Genomic DNA, 19,924 nt, shown 5'->3' on the forward strand with positions numbered 1-19,924 from the left:
ATCCCTTTTATTGATTATTTATTCACATGTACTTTATTTCCCATTATTAACGGAAATGGATCCTTTTACTGCGACGATATCCAACCTCACAACTGGTTGATCTTTTTTAGTCAAATAATTATCCAAATTCAGTCTAAAGCTACAAACTTGGCCTTCCAAGTTCTCTACAGAGGATCGGTCTGAGGTGAGATGACTGGACTACCTCAGCTCTGAGAGGAATGTAACCATCATTAAACTCCTCTGTGAGGTCCTGGAGGGACTTCCACTCAGCCTCCTTCCGTCTGCGTCGGGCCCCAGGGGTGATGCTGCATCCTGGGGGGAGTTGCTGTCCCACCCTGGGCTTCCTCCGCAGGACAGGGATGCGGCTCCCGGGGGACCCTGGGATTGGTCGTCTGGGGATGGAGCGCAGCAGCTGCAGCAGGTCGGAGATGGGAGGCTGGGCTGGGGAGTGCCCCCTCTGGTTTCTGGTGGTAGTATGGCCCACTGAAGGAGAGCATTCCCTCACCGATATCTTTGACTCTCTGCACGGTCTCTGTGACAGGGGGCCCAGTGGTTCTGTCTGGTGAGGGTAGTCAGGGTTGAGGGACTGAAGCGAGGCCGAGCGGAACCTGGAACTGGGGGAGGAGAGGGTGCCTTTGCGGTAGACCAGGTCCTGGTACATCATGCTCCGGGAGCGGAGCCCAGGGTTCTTCTCCGGGCAGGGATCCCCACTGGACTGCACCCTCCTGGGGGCTGAGCTTGACCGACCTGCGGCTCCCACTGGACCACCCAGGAGGTCCATACTCGCAGAGTGCCTCACCCCTTCATCTTCCTTCCTCTGCCCTTCTGACGTAAACTGTTCTCCCCCGCACTCGTCGGGACTTCCACCTTCAGAGGACCTCCAGAGGGGGGTCATAATGGTGCTTACCTCCCCCACGTCGGGCCTCTCCGGCAGGGGGTTGTGGCGTCCATAGACGTGGGCCACACACTGCTTCAGATTCTCCCTTTCCTGCTGCAACCGCTGCACCTGGGCAGCATGCTCCTCCTGCAGCCTGCCGATCTGCACGTCGCACTGCACTATGCGCTCCAGCGTGAACACACACTTGCCGCACAGGAACTCTGACGCCTGGCCATCGGGGTCGCGGTCGACCTGGCGCCCCAGCACGTGGGACAGGATGACCTGGAGCTGCCGTTTGCCCGACGGGTTGAAGATCCAGCGGCACTGGCTGCCAATGAGGCGTAATCTGCATACGCGGCATGGGTCCTTCATGGTGATGACTAGAGATGATGGTTCGGTCCAACAGAGAAACACTCAGATAGGCTCCGTGTATAAACGCTCCAATCTCCCGCAGTCGTCAGCTTGCCAGCCATGGCACAGAGAAAATGCTCTCTCCATTTCTGTGACAGGAACAGTGCAGTAAGCTCACAGTTTAGTCCAACACTCAAAAATGCTCCTTACAGACCCTAAACACAAAAAACTCTCCGCTTTCCCATGGTCGTCAGTCTGCCAGCCATGGCATACAGCAGACTCTCCCGCTCTGATTGAAGAGGAGAGACTGAAAGCTCTTCCTGGTGAGAGCAGCGTAAGCGTTAAGCCCCATCTTCTAATCCCTCCTCCGCTGTCCCACACATTCAATTAGACCAAATCCCCTGGACTGGACCCGCGGTGATCTCCTGTTACGGCTGACTGCTGGCCTCATAATCCAGCCCCATCTGAACCCAGGACTATCTACTCATCCTGGCTGCCCCAACAAGGACAGCAGGGCCTGGGGTCTACACAGGTGAGGTGACATTGACCGAGGGCTGGTTAAGGTGTGTTGGTCTCCTTGGCAAGGCTAAGGTAAATCTGATTTAAGATTAAGAGATGGCCTCACCTGGTCCTCAATGCCACCATCTGCCTCACCTCAGAAAACATGATAGAGCTACAGTGATGAACTGCCTGGCCCCTTAGACCTCTATGTGCGTGTGGCTCTCTGATACACACTACTGACCTAACAACCCAGAGACTGGACTCTTTTTACCCAGCTTTACCCCTTTTACACCATGTAATCTGACAGACAGCCCAGACAGAATCCAATAGAAACCTATAGGGGTTGTGGTTTTTAATATAAAGTTGTCCATAAATAACCTTAAGGGCAACTCTCTCCTGCCGGGATGCTAATCCTGTATTAACACAGAAACCTGGACCAAGAGAGAGGAGGAAACATGGGCACTGACAGCTTCCGCTACTGTCGGACAGGACTAAATAATAATACTATATTTGTCCATCTTGCAGATGAAATCCATCTTCTGATCTGCTATCAACAGTGCTTCATTTGAGCTGGATCCTGGCGGAACAGGATCTGGCACCTCTCAATTTTGGACTGTTTCATTCCGGAACCCATTTGCCAGGAGGCGGTACCTCTCCTGGCATGAAAAAGTATTCTCACCATATGCAATGTAAACATTCTAATCACAGTTCATTCAATTTAGCCTCCCCTGAAATTCTCCTGCCCCCTAAAAACTGTAACGTGAAAAGTTTAGTGGGCTGACCCGGGTTTATGGTGTGCACAACATTGTAGTCTAGAATGATATTAACTTTCCTGGATCGCTCTCCGCTCTAATAGACATGAGCCCGCAACTGATCTCTCCAGCGTTGCACTTCATCTATTTCCTTATAGAATCATAGCTGCGGGAAGGGTGCTGGAGGTGCCGCATCTCCTCTGATAAATTGAAATACATTTGTCAAAATGATAGAATTACTTCTGTCGGTTCGGGAAAAGAAATGTAATAATTCGGAATACTACATCAGGAGTAGGCCTATAATTTAGCCACAGAGGATCATTAGCTTTTTTTTCTTCACAGCCTAGCTGTGGATGGTGTGTAGTCCAATCACAAGGCATGCCTACAGCTGGGAACACAAGGCAAATCTGTCAGCGAAAGGCATGCAGCCAAAACAGGCCTTTCGCAATATTTCATATGCAATCGTGGGAAAACACCGATCGGAAAGAAAATGGAAAGAAGAAGACTAATCTGTCTGTAGGCTACCAAATATGTTATCAACTTGCAAATAGGCCTATTGATCGAACAGCATTGTTTTACAAAGTAAAAAAAAAAATTGAAAAATGAAAAAAGAGGCTTCTGGCACGAGCACATCAGCCATCACCAGTGAGGGAGCTGTGCATCATTGGGTGAGTCAGTGAAACCAGAAAGCTTTTTCAGGACTAATTTCCTCCTCATAAATGTACAATATCTGTCTCTCCACACACCTAGGCTAATGATGGAATTTTTTTAATTCAGATGCCACCCGGTTACTCATCCCTGCACCTTAGAGGCCCTATGTACATAGATGTGGAACACTGGTCACTTTAACAACGTTCACATACTGCAGTAGTCAAGTCCATACTATTCAACTATTGCTGTACATACACTATCCACGTATTCTTCAGATATAGTATATATTCTATCCCCATACTGTCCATAATGTCTATACATCACACTTATACTCCGGATTCCGACATTGCGCATCCTAATATATTTCTTAATTCCATTATTTTACTTTGGATTTGTGCGTATTATGTATTGTCAGATATTACTGCACTGTTGGAGCTAGGAACAGGCATCTAACTACACTCGCAATAACATCTGCTAAACATGCGTATGCAACAAATTACATTTGATTTAGGTAATTTAGCAGACGCTCTTATCCAGTGCGACTGACAGTCAGTGCATTCAACTTATTGTAGCTAGTTAAGACAACCATACATCACAATCATTTTACATCATATAGGTTAATAAAGTAGACAGATTCTAGCAGTAGATTACAGTGTTAGCTCGTAGATGGTTGAGAAGAATAGAACAGATCTAACAACTCTACTTCTCTTCCTGGGGAACCAATGACGTCAGCTTCCTCTGATGACGGCAACTTCTATAAACTACAAAGCTCTTGCCTGCCACAACAAAGCAGAACACACACAGAGAAACAAACAGAAACCAACAGCACTGTAAAACAACAAAGAACAGAAGAGGAGGTATACGGACGTAAAAAGGGCAACAAAATAGACAATCATTTCAGAACGCATTTCCTCTCATGGAGCAGATTCAGAGTCAAACCGCCTGACAGATTGTGTCTGTTCCATGTCGCACACAGAGATATATGGCCAGAGGACGTGTGTGTGTGTGTGTGTGTGTGTGTGTGTGTGTGTGTGTGTGTGTGTGTGTGTGTGTGTGTGTGTGTATACACTTGAATTTCATGAATGCAGGAGACAGCTAAGAGAGGGTAGCTAATGCCTGGTGGGCATACCGTGACCTGTCACTAAATAAAAGAGCCGCCACAGAATTAGACAACAAAAGGAGTGTCATACAACCCAACAAAACAGACAATCACAAGCAAGTGCACTCTAGTTGGAGACTCAGGTCAGAGAAGTCTAATACACAGTGTATGCACAGTCAGACACTATGGGAAGATCTCCCCAAGTCCCCACATCCCGTCTCCTCTCTCCCCCTCCTCAAAACCCATTGGAGGAAAAGGTCAGAGGGGAGGGACCACTGGCTTTCTCATCCAATGGGTTTTGAGAAGGAGATGAGGAAGAAGATGGGAGGAGTATGCATTATTGAGATCTTCCCCATGGCCCCATCCAGAAACAACCTTGGGCTTTTTCCTTCAATACGGTCGAGAAGGAGCCTAGGAAATACTGGATGGGAAGGAATCATATAATCCGGGGTCGGTCTGTCATCACATGATGTAAGAGGGTAAAGTTGGTAGATTGAGATATTGAGCTGATATACGTTAGGCAATATGGCGACAGAAATTGAGAAAAAACCCACCTGATGGTCCTTCTCCGTCCTGCCCTTCTCACGGCCCAGCTCAGCCCTCAGAGTCTGCAGTTCCTTGTCTTTCTGGCCAATGAGAGCAGAGAGTTGTAGGGTGTGCTCTGTGGTTGGTGCGTCCGTCCCCTGGTCTCTGCCAGTACTTTGTAGCTGTTGGATCACAGCTTCCTGGTTCATCACAGATATCCTCAGTTGATCTATGACACTGGAGGGACAAAAAGTAGGCTACGTTATGATCACATTATCAAAACATTTATCCCCATTATAAACAAATGGCATATTGTCCTTACATTTAGGTGTCATTGGATAACACAAAGGTATTAGGTTTCGTACTCAAGGCAGGTGAAATGGAAGAGACAGAGTACATCAGAGCTACATAATCATCTCATTTCTCCATGATCAACATGTTGGTGTCAGTGTAGAATATCACAGCAGATATTAAATTAAGTACATGGGCTGCTATTGAAATGGAACCCTATTCCCTATATAGTGAACTACTTTTGAACGGTCAAAAGTATTGCACCATATAGGGAATAGGGAGCCATTTCGGACACAGCCTAGGTTTTACACTTTGTTGAAAAACCCCTTTGTATCTGTCCTTACCCGTTTTTCTCCAGTAGAGCCTGCTGCAGGTCGTGGCTGGGAACATGGACAGGGGTTCCCGACCGGCTCAGGGACAAGAGCTGCTTCTCCATACCAATGCTTCTCACCTTCTCTTGCTCAGCAATGGCGGCCATCTTGTCGACTTCCTTCTCGGCCACTCTCAGACCCTGACATTGAAGAGAAAATTGATGGGAATGTTCCAAGACTAGTCACTGACCTTTTCCAATAATGTGCCTTTTCATTATCACCTAACTTTGACTAAAGTCTCTTAGACACATGGTAAGACCAGTGGAGGCTCCTGAGGGGAGGACGGCTCATAATAACGGCTGGAACGGAGCAAATGGAATGGCATCATACACCTGGAAACCATGTGTTTGATATATTTGATACCATTCCACTGATTCCGCTACAGCCATTACCACAAGCCCGTCCTCCCCAATTAAGGTGCTCTGCAGTCAGTGTTCATATTAGTGCAGTAATGCCGTAGCCCAGTGCTCACCTGCTCCAGCTCAGCGATGCGCTTGTTGAGAGTGTCTCGGAGTGCATCCATCTCTCTGTGGGCTCGCTCTCTCACACGCAGGGAGTCACCGGACTCTCTACCTGCCAGGCTCTCCAACGCTTTCCTGATAACAAGACATAATAAAGTTTATTTATTATTTGGATTTTCAATATTTGACAGAATAAACAAAAGTTATTTGACAAGTAAAGGGCAAAAATACACAACTGGCCCTCTAACACACACACACACACGGATCAATGACAGTCAATGTTTACCAACTAATGAACTAGTGATTAATCAAAGAGTGAAAAGTGAGTCAGTGATGTTTAGGACAGTCATATTTGAATACCAGTCATGACTATTGATGACTGAAATGACCGTCAGCCGCCGCCTGTACTCACAGACCGACAGCGTCAGCCGCCGCCTGTACTCACAGACCGACAGCGTCAGCCGCCGCCTGTACTCACAGACCGACAGCGTCAGCCGCCGCCTGTACTCACAGACCGACAGCGTCAGCCGCCGCCTGTACTCACAGACCGACAGCGTCAGCCGCCGCCTGTACTCACAGACCGATAGCGTCAGCAGTCTGTACTCACAGAGCGATAGCGTCAGCAGTCTGTACTCACAGAGCGATAGCGTCAGCAGTCTGTACTCACAGAGCGATAGCGTCAGCAGTCTGTACTCACAGAGCGATAGCGTCAGCAGTCTGTACTCACAGAGCGATAGCGTCAGCAGTCTGTACTCACAGAGCGATAGCGTCAGCAGTCTGTACTCACAGAGCGATAGCGTCAGCAGTCTGTACTCACAGAGCGATAGCGTCAGCAGTCTGTACTCACAGACCGATAGCGTCAGCAGTCTGTACTCACAGACCGATAGCGTCAGCAGTCTGTACTCACAGACCGAAAGCGTCAGCAGTCTGTACTCACAGACCGATAGCGTCAGTAGTCGGTACTCAGTATCAGAAGGCTGTACTCACGATGCAGACACCAGTAGCTCATGCTTCTCTGCCAGATCTCTCTTCATAGACTCCACCTCCACCTTCAGCTCAATGTTCTGAGGAGGACAATCATTCAGTCAAATTCCATTCACTTTAACACAGATGTTTTACATGGAAAAACCTGCCACACCGTAGCTTAGATCCAATGGTTCATTCCTGCATTGTATTTTGTTTGGAGTGGTTCCTAAAGCACTCCAAGTATGCTCTGAGAATATGTTGAGTATGGTCCTCAACTGCATACTTCAACAATGTAATTCGCTTTGGCACTGGAAGCTATGTGTTCATATCGTAACAATGAGTAGGTGTGTACTCAAATGCAGGTGGGTCATCGCAAAATAGAATAAGACAATATTTTTCTATGAGGAAGACAGAGACTTGTCTCCGAGATCAGTGGACTAAATGTGAGATATGTTAGTTGTGCATTTAGTAAAGTAGTGAAACTGGTCTGAGATCAGTGGGCTAAATGTAAGACACCAGGTTCTCCAAAGGAGTTTTAAACAAGGTGGTGGTGGTGCTGCTGCTGCGTACGGCAGTGGGAGACTCACAAGGTGGAGCAGCGCCACTCTTACATTCTTTGGGGAGAACCCTAAGACATGGTGGATGAGTATTTAGTAAAGTAGTGAGACTGGTCTGAGAACAGTGGGCTAAACTCTGGTGGGGGTTAGCTGTGTTTTTTGGGTGGAACTAGGGCTGGGAGATATGGACAAAATATCATATCAATATATTTCAATTTTTTTACAGTATGACGGTATTTGACGACATTTTATGTTTTGGAATAATAAAAAAGTTATAAATATGCTTTCTAAGTAGTTCCTGACCCCAGGGTGGTAACACACACATTATAGGCGTTCTCCATTTATACTGTTCGATCCAACTCCAAACAAAACTAATGGCCAGCATTTTCATACATTTCCTGCACTTTTATCATCATTTCGACACTGTGCCACGCAGTATGATGAGGCAAAAAAAATCTAGGCCTAGTTCATTGGTGAACTGTTGGAGTCATGATATATAATGACTATTCTAATTCTATAGTTGGAATATAGTGGGCAGCACTGGAGGTTGGTGGCACTTTAATTGGGGAGGACGGTCTTGTGGTAAGTGGAATGAGCGGAGTAAGTGGAATGGTATCAAATACGTCAAAACATATGGTTTGCTTGTGTTTGATGCCATTCGCTCCATTCCAGCCATTATTCATGACTCTGTTCATATCCCCGGAGAAAAAGCAGCCATCCTCCCCTCAGCAGCCTCCACTGGTGGGCAGCACCTTGAATACATTGAATTTTCAATATTTGACAGAATAAACTAAAGTTATTTGACAAGTAAAGGGCAAAAATACACAACTGGCCCTCTAACACACACACACACACGGATCAATGACAGTCAATGTTTACAGAGTAAGTGGATATGCCACGGAGGAATTATTGACAGGGTAGGAACCAGTGTTGATCAGAGAGTGAATCTAGCCGCACATTTCAATTCACGAGCAATAAAGATAAAACACCATGTTAAAAACTTAGGTGTTATTTTAGACCCTGAACTAAATTTTGAATTACACATTAGGAATGTGACCAAAATAGCTTTTTACCACCTGAAACACTGCCATGCTTTTATTACAAGCAGGCTTGACTACTGTAATGCTCTCCTCTCTGGTCTACCCAAGAAAGCCATTGGTCAACTGCAAAACATACAGAATACTGCAGCACAGGTACTGACCAGGACCAGACGGAGAGCACACATTACACCGGTTTTAAGGTCTCCACACGGGCTGCCTATGAGTTTAAGAATTCATTTGGAGCTTATTCTATTGTTTTTTTAAAATCAATCCACGATTGTGCACACCAATACATGTCAGACATGCTTTTAAGTGATGTACCCAGTAGGTCCCTCAAGTCCTCTGGCACAAAGCCTAGGACCAAGAGGCATGGCGCGGCAGCCTTTATGCCCCCAGCCTCTGGAATAGCCTGAGAGAGAACCTGAGGGGGGCAGAAACTGTAGATATATTAAAGAGAGATCTTAAAACATTTTTTATATTTGCTTTTCCTTAGGGTGCTTTTTAGTTTAGTTTGTGTTGTTCTTTAGTTGTTTTATCTTATGTTTGTTGTGTAGTAAATATTTCTGCTTTTATTTTTATTGTTTAGTTTTTCCTGTAAAGCACATTCCATGTTTGAAATGTGCTGTATAAATAAAGCTTGATTTGATTTGAGTCAGTGTTTCCATGGGTCCCTAATTAGATGTTACATTACATGTTGTTTTCTTACTTCATGTAGCTAGCTAGCCAAAATATTCATGCTTCACCTACTCCTCTCTGATAAGATACCGTTGCACAAACATGCTCATCTAGGCCTACACCAGCATTGGTACCACGCAGTATTAGCTAGCTAGGTTTGCTGACTCGTATTACATTTATCAAGCTAAATAGCCAGTTAACTAGTGATTAGCATTAGCAGCTAACACAAATTATTTTAGCAACAACTTGCTAAGACAAACTAGCAGACAGTAGTTTGCTAGTTTGAAAATAAACTAATAGTGTAATTCTAGAATGCTTGTGGAAAGCAGCATGACACCAACATCTTGTTGCATCCATCTGACCATGCAGAGTGAACAGGAAGAAAGTGCTTGTAACTCTGTGGTCGGGCAACTAATCTCTCCTTGAGTGACAGGGGGCGTGGCTTGGTGTGTTTAGTAGCATGCAGGAGGAGAGGGAGATGACTAAAGTATCAAACAGAGTAAACTATAAAAATGACCAAATAAGCGGATTTGTTGAGTTGCGGATCACATTTAACAAACCAAACATTGAAATACCATTATAGAGGGTAAAGTAAAAACTCAAACCAGTCTATACATCAATACCGGTATATAATAAAATACAGTATACCTCCCAGCCCCAGGTGGAACAACGGCCTGTTGTATTCATGGCTGCTGGGGCCATGTGGTCATCGTTCCTAATTATGAATGACTGAGTCACATATTACATTATCATGGCACTGACGGGTGTGAATGACGTAACACACCGTTTTGTAGATGTCCTCTGTGGAGTCGTCGCATTTCTGCTGCATGCGCTCCTCCATGAAATAAATACGCAGCTTCAGGTTGAAGTTCTCCTTCTTCAGAGTCATGATTTGCTGAGAATAGAAGGAGATACAGAAAGAAATACAGACTTATGTAACCTCGGACTTCATTTGATTTGAAAAGGAGACACTGTAGGACAATGAAAACTAAACGTTATGACCATTAAAGCTACTACATTCTTGAAAATCAAACCACTGTATAACCAGCCGATGTATAACTGCCTATACAGTCTATAACAAGGCTACTGCAAATACAGTAAATGAGGTCAAAATAACATAGCAGCTGAGCAATTTATCCCCGGAGAAAAAGCAGTGATTTCACATGGTCCAGTGGAGAAGCACACACACAGAAAGACAGAGAAACAGAGAAAGAGGACTGGGGGTGGGGGTAGTGTAATAAGCCATGTTTGAGAGTTTATGTGGTCTGGGAAAGGGGAGAGAGGTATTCAGCTTCGGCAGACTGTGCATCATTGTGCTACAGGGCCTTTAACTGCACACATCTGGAGCGGGAGATGGAGTCCAGATGACCAATCTACCAACCTCTAATCATCCAGCATAGGGAGAAAAGAGAAATGAGCGTAAACCACTGAATTTCAGCAGGCTTCCCCTACTGTAGGCTCTCCCTCCATGCTTGGACCACGGCTAAGTGGTTGTCCTGTTCTCCTTGGTTTGACTAGACACTGGATCAGGCTTATTAAAAACCATAATATCCAACATGTCTGGCTCTGATACTGGGATAAGGCTTGGCTCCATAGTGCTTAGCCTACATGCATGCTGCAGTGGTCTATATTTCCATTCAATGGTTTACCATGAAATGATTACCATTTTAAATAGAACATATTAGGATAAATAACAAGTGTGAGACAGACAACGCTGGTTAGAGTCTCAGAGGATCCTTTTTATTTAACCTTTATTTAACTTGGCAAGTCAGTTAAGAACAAATTCTTATTTACAATGACGGCCTACACCGGCCAAACCTTAACGATGCTGGGCCAATTGTGCGCCACCCTTTGGGACTCCCAATTACGGCCGGTTGTGATACAGCCCGGAATCGAACCAGGGTCTGTAGTGACACCGCTAGCACAGATGCAGTGCCTTAGACCGCTGCACCATTTGGGATCCTGACAAATGAACAGCCCTCTTGAAATTGTATCTACAACAGTTGGAGACCTTGTCAGGTAAGGCAGAAAACATCTCCATAATAGGGATTGAACTGATGAAAATCCCTCACATTCTCGTAGTCTTTTAGGGTGAGAGCGGCCTTGACGGGGGACATCTTATCTGGAAACGTAGGGGCTGTAGAAGAACAAGAGGGAGAATTGACATTAGTTCAGTTCACATACGGTAATGACCATAGAAATAACATTTACATTTTAGTCATTTAACAGACGCTCTTTTCCAGAGCGACTTACAGTAGTGAAAATACATACATTTCATTTTCATTTCATGCATTTTTTTTTACATTTTATTTTTTTGCACTGGCCCCCCGTGGGAATCGAACCCACAACCCTGGCGTTGCACACACCATGCTGGCGTTGCACACACCATGCTGGCGTTGCACACACCATGCTCTACCAACTGAGCCACAGGGAAATAAGAATGAAAGGCTGTCTACATTCAAGTCAATGATGGCATAATGGGTGGACTGGCAGCCATTTTGAGTGTACTCATGCCATGAAGTAAAAGGAGGAAGTGCACCCTGTGCTGTAATTTGTTGAGTCAGCTTAACTTACATTACAAAAAATACATTCCACTGCATGAGCAATATCAGTTAGCATCATTTGAATTAATATTCTACATTAATCAGTTGACAGAACATTCCAAAATACCCTGGAAATTATTGCATCACAATACCAGGCAGCCATTGCAAGTGTACCCATGAATTTGCCAGTGAATTGCCAGGGTTAGAGCTTCCAAGCCCGTTCTATTCCTTCTTATTTATATGATAATGACATAGTTCATCTTAAAACCTTTGGTACAGTACCAAACTTTTATTCTGAAAAACACCAGGGTAAATCATAGTGATGATAAACACACACACAGATCAGAGGTGAAAGAGACAGAGTGTTATCTTGGAAAGCTGCCCTGTTTAGCACTCCTGAGGTCAGTGAGCCAAGCCAACCACAGACTGACTGACTGCACCACTGCTCATATAACACTAAATAAATTAACAAATTTTTACACTACACTAATAACCCGTTCACAGCCCCACTGCTTAACATTGGAACTCTCTTCAGTTTTACAGTTTATTTTGCTTCTCAAAAATGACCAGCGGACATGTTCAATCTCATATTCAGATGGGTAGTTCAGCGTCCCCGTCGCCCCCAGTCCCAGAGGAGAGTCCAGTCTGCAGCTTGGAGTCACGGTGGCGTGTCAGCTACAGGCTGCAGAGACGCTATAATTGTCTCAGGTGTCTGGTTACCTAGGGGTTTAGCACAGCTGCGCCTGACGGAAAGCCCTGCTAAAAAGGTGTCTGGATCAGCTGGCAAAAAAAAAAAAATAAAATAAAAATGCAGATTCTTACCTGGAGTCAGTAAATCAATTGATTGTAAAAAGCAGTTGCTCTGCACATACTCTGTGATTGTTTGTTCAACTGAAAATAACTCCATACAAAAATCAAGCACATGGTGAAACCATTTAGGGGTATTATTCTCTCACTTTCAAAGTCACAACACTCAAGGGTAGGTAACCTAGGTAGTGGTACCCTAGAGGAGCACACGGAAGAATGTACTGTACCTGTCATGTTGTCCATGGAGAAATCCCCGACGTCTATGGAGTCTGGGAGTTTGGACATGCTACAACTGAGGACAAAATGAATCCATTAGGGAAAAAAACAAACAGCCAATCCGAGTCTGGATCCAACATGTGAAGACTCAACATTGTAGGTAATAGGCTGTAACACACAGCCAAAGTATCAGTCAATACCACAATCAAAAACACAGAAAACCTCCTCTCTAGCACAGCCAATGCAAAATTGTGCAATCAAATGCACTGCAAAAAGATAAAAAATACAAATACAAAAAATTTCCTGATGTAGTTTAGGCATTACTCATGCTTGGCTCGCCTGCTCCCTAGCCCCTAAGGAAGCTCCATAAATAGCAGGAGAATTAGTCTCTGGTTCTTTTGATTCACTATGACAGTGCAATGCTTTTCTCTCCCAGGTCATTGTTTAGGTTATTCCTCAGTGTGCCATGCAGAGTAGACTGGACTGGAGAAGACCATGTGCCAACGGCAGGCTGGCTCTCAGGTCCAGAGCAGAGGGGACAGACTTAGAGGGCTTTCATTGCTAAACAAGCAGCTACTGTGGACCTGCTCAGCCAAACATCACTCAGACAAGAAGGGAACACAGTGGAGTCACACAGTGAGGCACACAACACAATGCACACATCTGGACAAGGCTGATGACATTGGGGAAATAATAAGATTGCGATGAAAACAGTGCTGTCAAAGCCAGTGATGGGGAAGCTCTGCTACCACTAAGCTAAGCTCACAACTAACCAATATTCGATAGCTGCCCCTACGATCGGCACCAACATCTCTCAGGCCTTCCTAACCCAAGTGAATACTACCCAACAATTTGGAGAGAGAAACCATGTCTAACACACTGTTAAAGAGTGTCCACACTCTCTCAGCCATTTAAGCTGCCCTGACTTTTGGCTCTAACAATATGACCAGTTCTGTATGACTTCCTTCCCTCTCTTCCCCTGGCAGTGCCGCTGATCCCAGAGCCCAGCAAAAACTCATGTCCACAGCAGTTGCATGGTCTACACACCCTGGATGCCTACTGCGCAGGAGCAAGATTGTATAATACTTGTCAACAGGTTTGAACTAAGACAGACAAATTACAAGTGTTAACCACAGGGCACTCATAAACTCAGTCACAGCAGCAATGACGCAAACAACTCAGGGACACCGCCACAGCAGAGAACAATTGGCACGGTTCAGTGTTTTGATAACTGATCTGACAACACTGTGGCAGGAATCACCACACAGACAGACACAGCCTTCGTGTGTCACTGAGCACTATTTAATCACAAAGTCAGTGCTTACCAAAAGTAGGAAGAGGACTAACGGGCTGGCATAGGATATAGCTATGTTGTCGTCTTGTTCACTGTGTGATGGGTGTGTGTGACATGTACAGTTATAGCTCAGTGTCTATGAAAATAAAGCATTGTAGAGTAACAGTACCAATGACTTGACACATGCCAACTCTGCTACTCAGCGTACTATGAGTCGGAATGAGGCAGCCAGTAAACATCGACTTCCTGTTTGTACATTTTAATTTTCCTGTTTAGCATTCCAATGCCAGTTACAAAGCCTAATATTACATAACGAGTAAGAATAGTTGTAGAGATCTTTGCTCTAGAGTAACCAAATTGCACTGTTTAATGGCTGATTTAAGCAAGTCAGGTTTCAGAATGAAGTCATTTACACCACTCCTGTTGCTTATGTCTTGAATTACTGTGGAGACTTACCACCTGGATGATCCCATTCAACACACGCACCCACCTTATTTATTGGTGGGATACATAGTTAAACGATTCACTGGAACACATTGAAGCTCACACAGCTACTATTTTAACCTTGGCCAGGAGTCTAAGGATAGCAATATGTCCAACAAATTACAACTAAAACCAAACAAGTAGGTTCATCTACAACTAGACTCCCTCTAGCTTACAATGGGGTAAAATGAGAGGCTCACCTACCAATATTAGACGGTGACTCACTTCATGGCAAGCATACAGGAAGAAAAAAATATCCGTATTGGCTAGCCTAAACATTACATAGTTGCAAGGAAGAAGCAATTTCACAACCACATGCATGGTTTCCGCTTTTCACGTGAGCTCTCCGAAAATTATTAGAGGGGAGGACTTTGCTGATTTGTTGTGACAGGGAACGACTCAGCCACATGTGAAGTCATCATCCGTGGTGTTTAAAAATAGGCTAGTATCACAAGCACAGACAGCAATAAACCACATGACCTTGCCAGTAAATCCATGACCAACTGTACTCAATAATAGAGCTAGCTAGTGTAGCTAAATATGAAAGAACAAATGGGGCTAGTTTGCCTGACAGACCGATACATTTTTTACATTTTTTTTTTTTTTTTTACATTTTAGTCATTTAGCAGACGCTCTTATCCAGAGCAACTTACAGTAGTGAATGCATACATTTCATACAATTACCAGATACCTCTGGTTACAGTCGAAGGTTAACGTCATACATTTGTTTGGAAATGTTCTCTACCCAAGCCAGAATGTTGAATATAATATCATTTCAATTTACTCTACCAGTTACATGCGGTCTGCGGTTATGAGGCCGGTTGGACATAATGCCACATCCTATAAAAGGACAGAGGCAGTTATGGTAGAAAAATGTACATTAAATTATCTGGCAACAGCTCTGGTGTAGAATTCTGTAGTCAGCATGCCAATTGCACGCTCCCTCAAAACTTGAGACTAGAGGTCGACCGATTAATTAGGGCCGATTTCAAGTTTTCATAATCGGTAATCGGCATTTTTGGACACAGATTGCGGCCGATTACATTGCACTCCACAAGGAGCCTGCATGGCAGGCTGACTACCTGTTACCGAGTGCAGCAAGATGCCAAGGTAAGTTGCTAGCTAGCATTAAACTTATCTTATAAAAAACAATCAATCTTAACATAGTCACTAGTTAACTACACATGGTTGATGATATTACTAGTTCATCTAGCTTGTCCTGCGTTGCATATAATCAATGCGGTGCCTGTTAATTTCTCATTGAATCACAGCCTACTTCGACAAACGGGTGATGATTTAACAAGCGCATTCGCGAAAAAAAGCACTGTCGTTGCACCAATGTGTACCGAACCATAAACATCAATGCCCTTCTTAAAATCAATACACAAGTATATATTTTTAAACCTGCATATTTAGTTAATATTGCCTGCTAACATGAATTTCTTTTAACTAGGGAAATTGTGTTACTTCTCTTGCGTTCCGTGCAAGCAGTCAGGGTATATGCAGCAGTGCCTACCTCGTTGCGAACTGTGTGAAGACCATTTATTCCTAACAAAGACCATAATTAATTTGCCAGAATTGTACGTAATTATGACATAACATTGAAGGTTGTGCAATGTAACTGAAATATTTAGACTTAGGGATGGCACCCATTAGATAAAATACGGAACGGTTCCGTATTTCACTGAAAGAATAAACGTTTTGTTTTCTAAATGATATTTTCCAGATTTTACCATATTAATGACCTAAGGCTCGTATTTCTGTGTGTTATTATGTTATAATTAAGTCTATGATTTCATATTTGATAGAGCAGTCTGACTGAGCGGTGGTAGGTAACAGCAGGCTCGTAAGCATTCATTCAAACAGCACTTTCGTGCGTTTGCCAGCAGCTCTTCGCTGTGCTTCAAGCATTGAGCTGTTTATGACTTCAAGCCTATCAACTCCCGAGATTAGGCTGGTGTAACCGATGTGAAATGGCTAGCTAGTTAGCGGGGTGCGCGCTAATAGCGGTTCAATCGGTGACGTCACTCGCTCTGAGACCTTGAAGTAGTTGTTCCCCTTGCTCAGCAAGGGCCGCGGCTTTTGTGGAGCGATGGGTAACGATGCTTCGAGGGTGGCTGTTGTTGATGTGTTCCTGGTTTGAGCCCAGGTAGGGGCGAGGAGAGGGACGGAAGCCCTACTGTTACACTGGCAATACTAAAGTGCCTATAAGAACATCCAATAGTCAAAGGTATATGAAATACAAATCGTATAGAGAAATAGTCCTATAATTCCTATAATAACTAGTCCTATAATTCCTATAATAACTACAACCTAAAACTTCTTACCTGGGAATATTTAAGACTCATGTTAAAAGGAACCACTAGCTTTCATATGTTCTCATGTTCTGAGCAAGGAACTTAAACGTTAGCTTTCTTAAATGGCACATATTGCACTTTTACTTTATTCTACAACACTTTGTTTTTGCATTATTTAAACCAAATTGAACATGTTTCATGATTTATTTGAGGCTAAATTGATTTTATTGATGTATTATATTAAGTTAAAATAAGTGTTCATTCAGTATTGTTGGAATTGTCATTATTACAAATGTTAAAAAAAAGTTTTAAAAAATATATATTTCTTTGAATAAAAAAAAAATGATTCAATAAAAAATACATTTAAAAAACCGTGGCCGATTAATCGGTACCGTCTTTTTTGGTCCTCCGATAATCGGCACGCCAATAATCGGCATCGGCGTCGAAAAGGAATAATCGGTCGACCTCTAGTGCAGTTCGTGCAGATTTAGGACTTGAGAAATAAAGTAAGAATCGTAAGCTGGAATCCCTTTTTTTAACAAAGGCCATTAAAACTGCTGTTCTGGCGATTGCGAGAAATGTTGTGCATTGACTGTGTATGTCAGAAGGAATTTTTCCTCCCCATGGCTCACATAACTAGAATAGGCAACGAGAGGAATATTTATCTTGCATAGAACAAACAAGCCGATTCAGGTAAATAGGTCAACTATTCTACTATGGGGTTTTCGGATTTTTCTATTAATTACTTGTTTTGTTTGACCAGGAAAAGTAAACGTGGACTCTTCTATCATCTTCAAAGTGCGCCCAAGCAGAAATATGTTTAAATGTTCCATATTTTTGTTTTATTGTTGCATGGCGGATATTATTTTTGCCCTGGCGCTGCACCACAGCATATGGAGCGGGAAAACACTGGTTAGTATGTGTGCATGTTCTTCCGTCTGCTTCAGGTGATGAGCAAACAAATCGTGATAGCCACACACAGACCAGTGTTTAAGTCGTTTTAATAATACTTTCCTGTGGATATGTTGTCTCATTTAAACCCACAAAAAAGTCCAAATTAGCGGACAACAGGTAGAGTAAATTCAAATTGAATTTGATTCTACATTCGCGTCAGAGGAGACATATTGGATCTCATCAATACAAATGAACGTGACTGTTGTCCAAGGGACAGCATAGGAACGTCGGGGTTAGTTAGTTATTGGAAGGCACAATACTCAACTGCCTTGTTGGTTGTTTAGTTAGTTAACATTAAGTAGCTATGAATATTTCACCACAACCGAGTGCATGAGTTGCGCAACTGTGGTGGCTTAAATCAAATTTTATGGCACCTGCTTCGCAGACAACAGGTGTAGACCATCAGTGAAATGCTTACTTAAGGGTCCATTTCCAACAATGCAGTTAAAAATAAATGACACGAGGAATAACGAAGTTAAACAAATGACATGGCTATAGTGAGTACAGTTGAAAATAACATGGCTATAATATAGAGGAAGTACCATTACCGTACCCCCTAGAAATTGAGGTAACTAGCTATGTAAGTTAGGGGTAAAGTGACTAGGCAAAAGGATAGATAAGACCGTAGCAGCAGCAGTGTATGTTGTGAGTCGTCAGTATGCACATGTTGGTGTGTCAGATTCCTGTGTGCAGTCAGTGCAGGCTCGGGTAGTCATTTGACTAACTATTTAGTAGTATTGTTTAGAAGACAATATTTGGTTTGAATGAACGTTAATGACAACACTGGCAAGAACAGAGGCTAACTAGCCAGATAACCAGTTGGCAAACAGCTACCATAAGATTTGTAACAATAACTAAGTTAACGGAAACACGTTAGCTAGCTTGTGCAAAGTCAAGTGAGGAGTTACAATACGTGGGAAGCTAGCTATTAGTTGCAGCCCTATTGTCTTACCCGTCTGAAACAAATGCCACAGACCACTTGAGCTAGTTAGCTTTAATATTAGTGAGCTAGTTAGCTTTAATCTTAGTAAGCTAATAACGTTTATCATCAATTTTGAACTAACTTTAGTTGAATAACGTTAGCTAGATATGCTAGCTAGATTTAACGTTATTGGCAGGCAAATCACGTACCTTCCATTGATGTCAAAGGGAAGCGTCTGATCATCTCCAACGACGGAGTCCATCCTGAAATGGTATTCCCTTCTAATTAATATCAATATTTACGCGTAAACTTCAATATGACACGGGTATAAAATTCAAAGAAGTCGTTACTACCGCCATTTTGATTTAACGTCATTATGGGTGTATTCATGACTTGCAACGGAAGCCGTTTAACATTTTAAATAACCAAACGAACCGGTGAGGGACGTACTTGAATTTGTCCAATAGAAACTCTGGTTTTCGTTGGAAAACGTTTTCGTTTGGAGTAAACGTTTTCTGTTGCAGAACTTTTGCAACAGAAGAGGTGTAATGAATACACCCCAATGCCACCTCGTGTGCAACCTTGGAAATTTTAGGGTGGAGCCCAAAAGCAGGCGCGCAGTGTCCGATTGGTCAAAACAAATACACTTTTCCCAATGATTGGTGGGGATGCTCATGAAAAATGTAGTGTGTGTGTGTGTGTGTGTGTGTGTGTGTGTATTTATATATAAATAATGTGTGTGTATGAAGCTGGCCTAGTTGTTTGGTACGCAAATACTTGGAAAATGAAACCTTATTCTTTCTTTTCTTATTTTTAAAATAAAAATTGAGTTAACAATTATTTCTTACATTATATTTGACCATGGATGGACACTTTTTCATAATGACACCACCAGTGATGTTATACAACTGAAATAACGTTTATGGCTTTTCTTTTCTAGTTCTCCTTGATTCCTCTTGTCGTCTCTGCTCCCTTACAAAACATGTCCTATAAAGTCCTGTGGTAGTGTTATCACAAACAGTTTTAAAATATTGATGTATTTCCCCTGTGGTAGCTAAATTTACTCAATGTTCAAATTTTAGGTTTACTAATCTCATATTCTAATGTTGTGACATTTGATGCCTCCACAGATTATAGCTGACTTTGGTTGTTGCCTGGCATGAGTGGGGGAGTTTGGTCATGATGGTTTTACCTGGGTTCATAGCACCCTCTGCTGACCATCTATGGCAGTGGTTCTCAATCCTGGTCCTGGGGACCCAAAGGGGTGCACATTTTTGTTTTTGCCCTCGCA

At 43.3% G+C, this 19,924-nt stretch overlaps 1 protein-coding gene across 11 annotated transcripts in view; it reads right to left on the bottom strand.

Annotated features, from left to right (window-relative positions):
* cdk5rap2 (CDK5 regulatory subunit associated protein 2) overlaps positions 1–19,054 on the bottom strand; it is a 68,514-nt gene extending 49,460 nt beyond the window's left edge. For 3 of the 11 annotated variants that reach the window (XM_014142080.2, XM_014142100.2, XM_014142054.2), the window contains exon 1: positions 203–1,509. In XM_014142080.2, coding sequence (XP_013997555.2) covers positions 203–1,249 — 1,047 coding nt within the window. In that variant the 5' untranslated portion in view covers positions 1,250–1,509. Of the gene's footprint in view, positions 1–202; positions 1,516–4,785; positions 4,994–5,391; positions 5,559–5,890; positions 6,015–6,866; positions 6,944–9,901; positions 10,013–11,189; positions 11,255–12,380; positions 12,441–12,694; positions 12,760–14,664; positions 14,872–18,842 lie in introns of those variants that run through there. The other 8 variants (XM_014142071.2, XM_014142062.2, XM_014142090.2 and 5 more) reach the window with 7 other exon arrangements.
* Positions 19,055–19,924: the final 870 nt, after the last annotated feature.

The sequence above is a fragment of the Salmo salar genome, chromosome ssa01 (genome assembly GCF_905237065.1).
Source record: "Salmo salar chromosome ssa01, Ssal_v3.1, whole genome shotgun sequence".
NCBI lineage: Eukaryota > Metazoa > Chordata > Actinopteri > Salmoniformes > Salmonidae > Salmo > Salmo salar.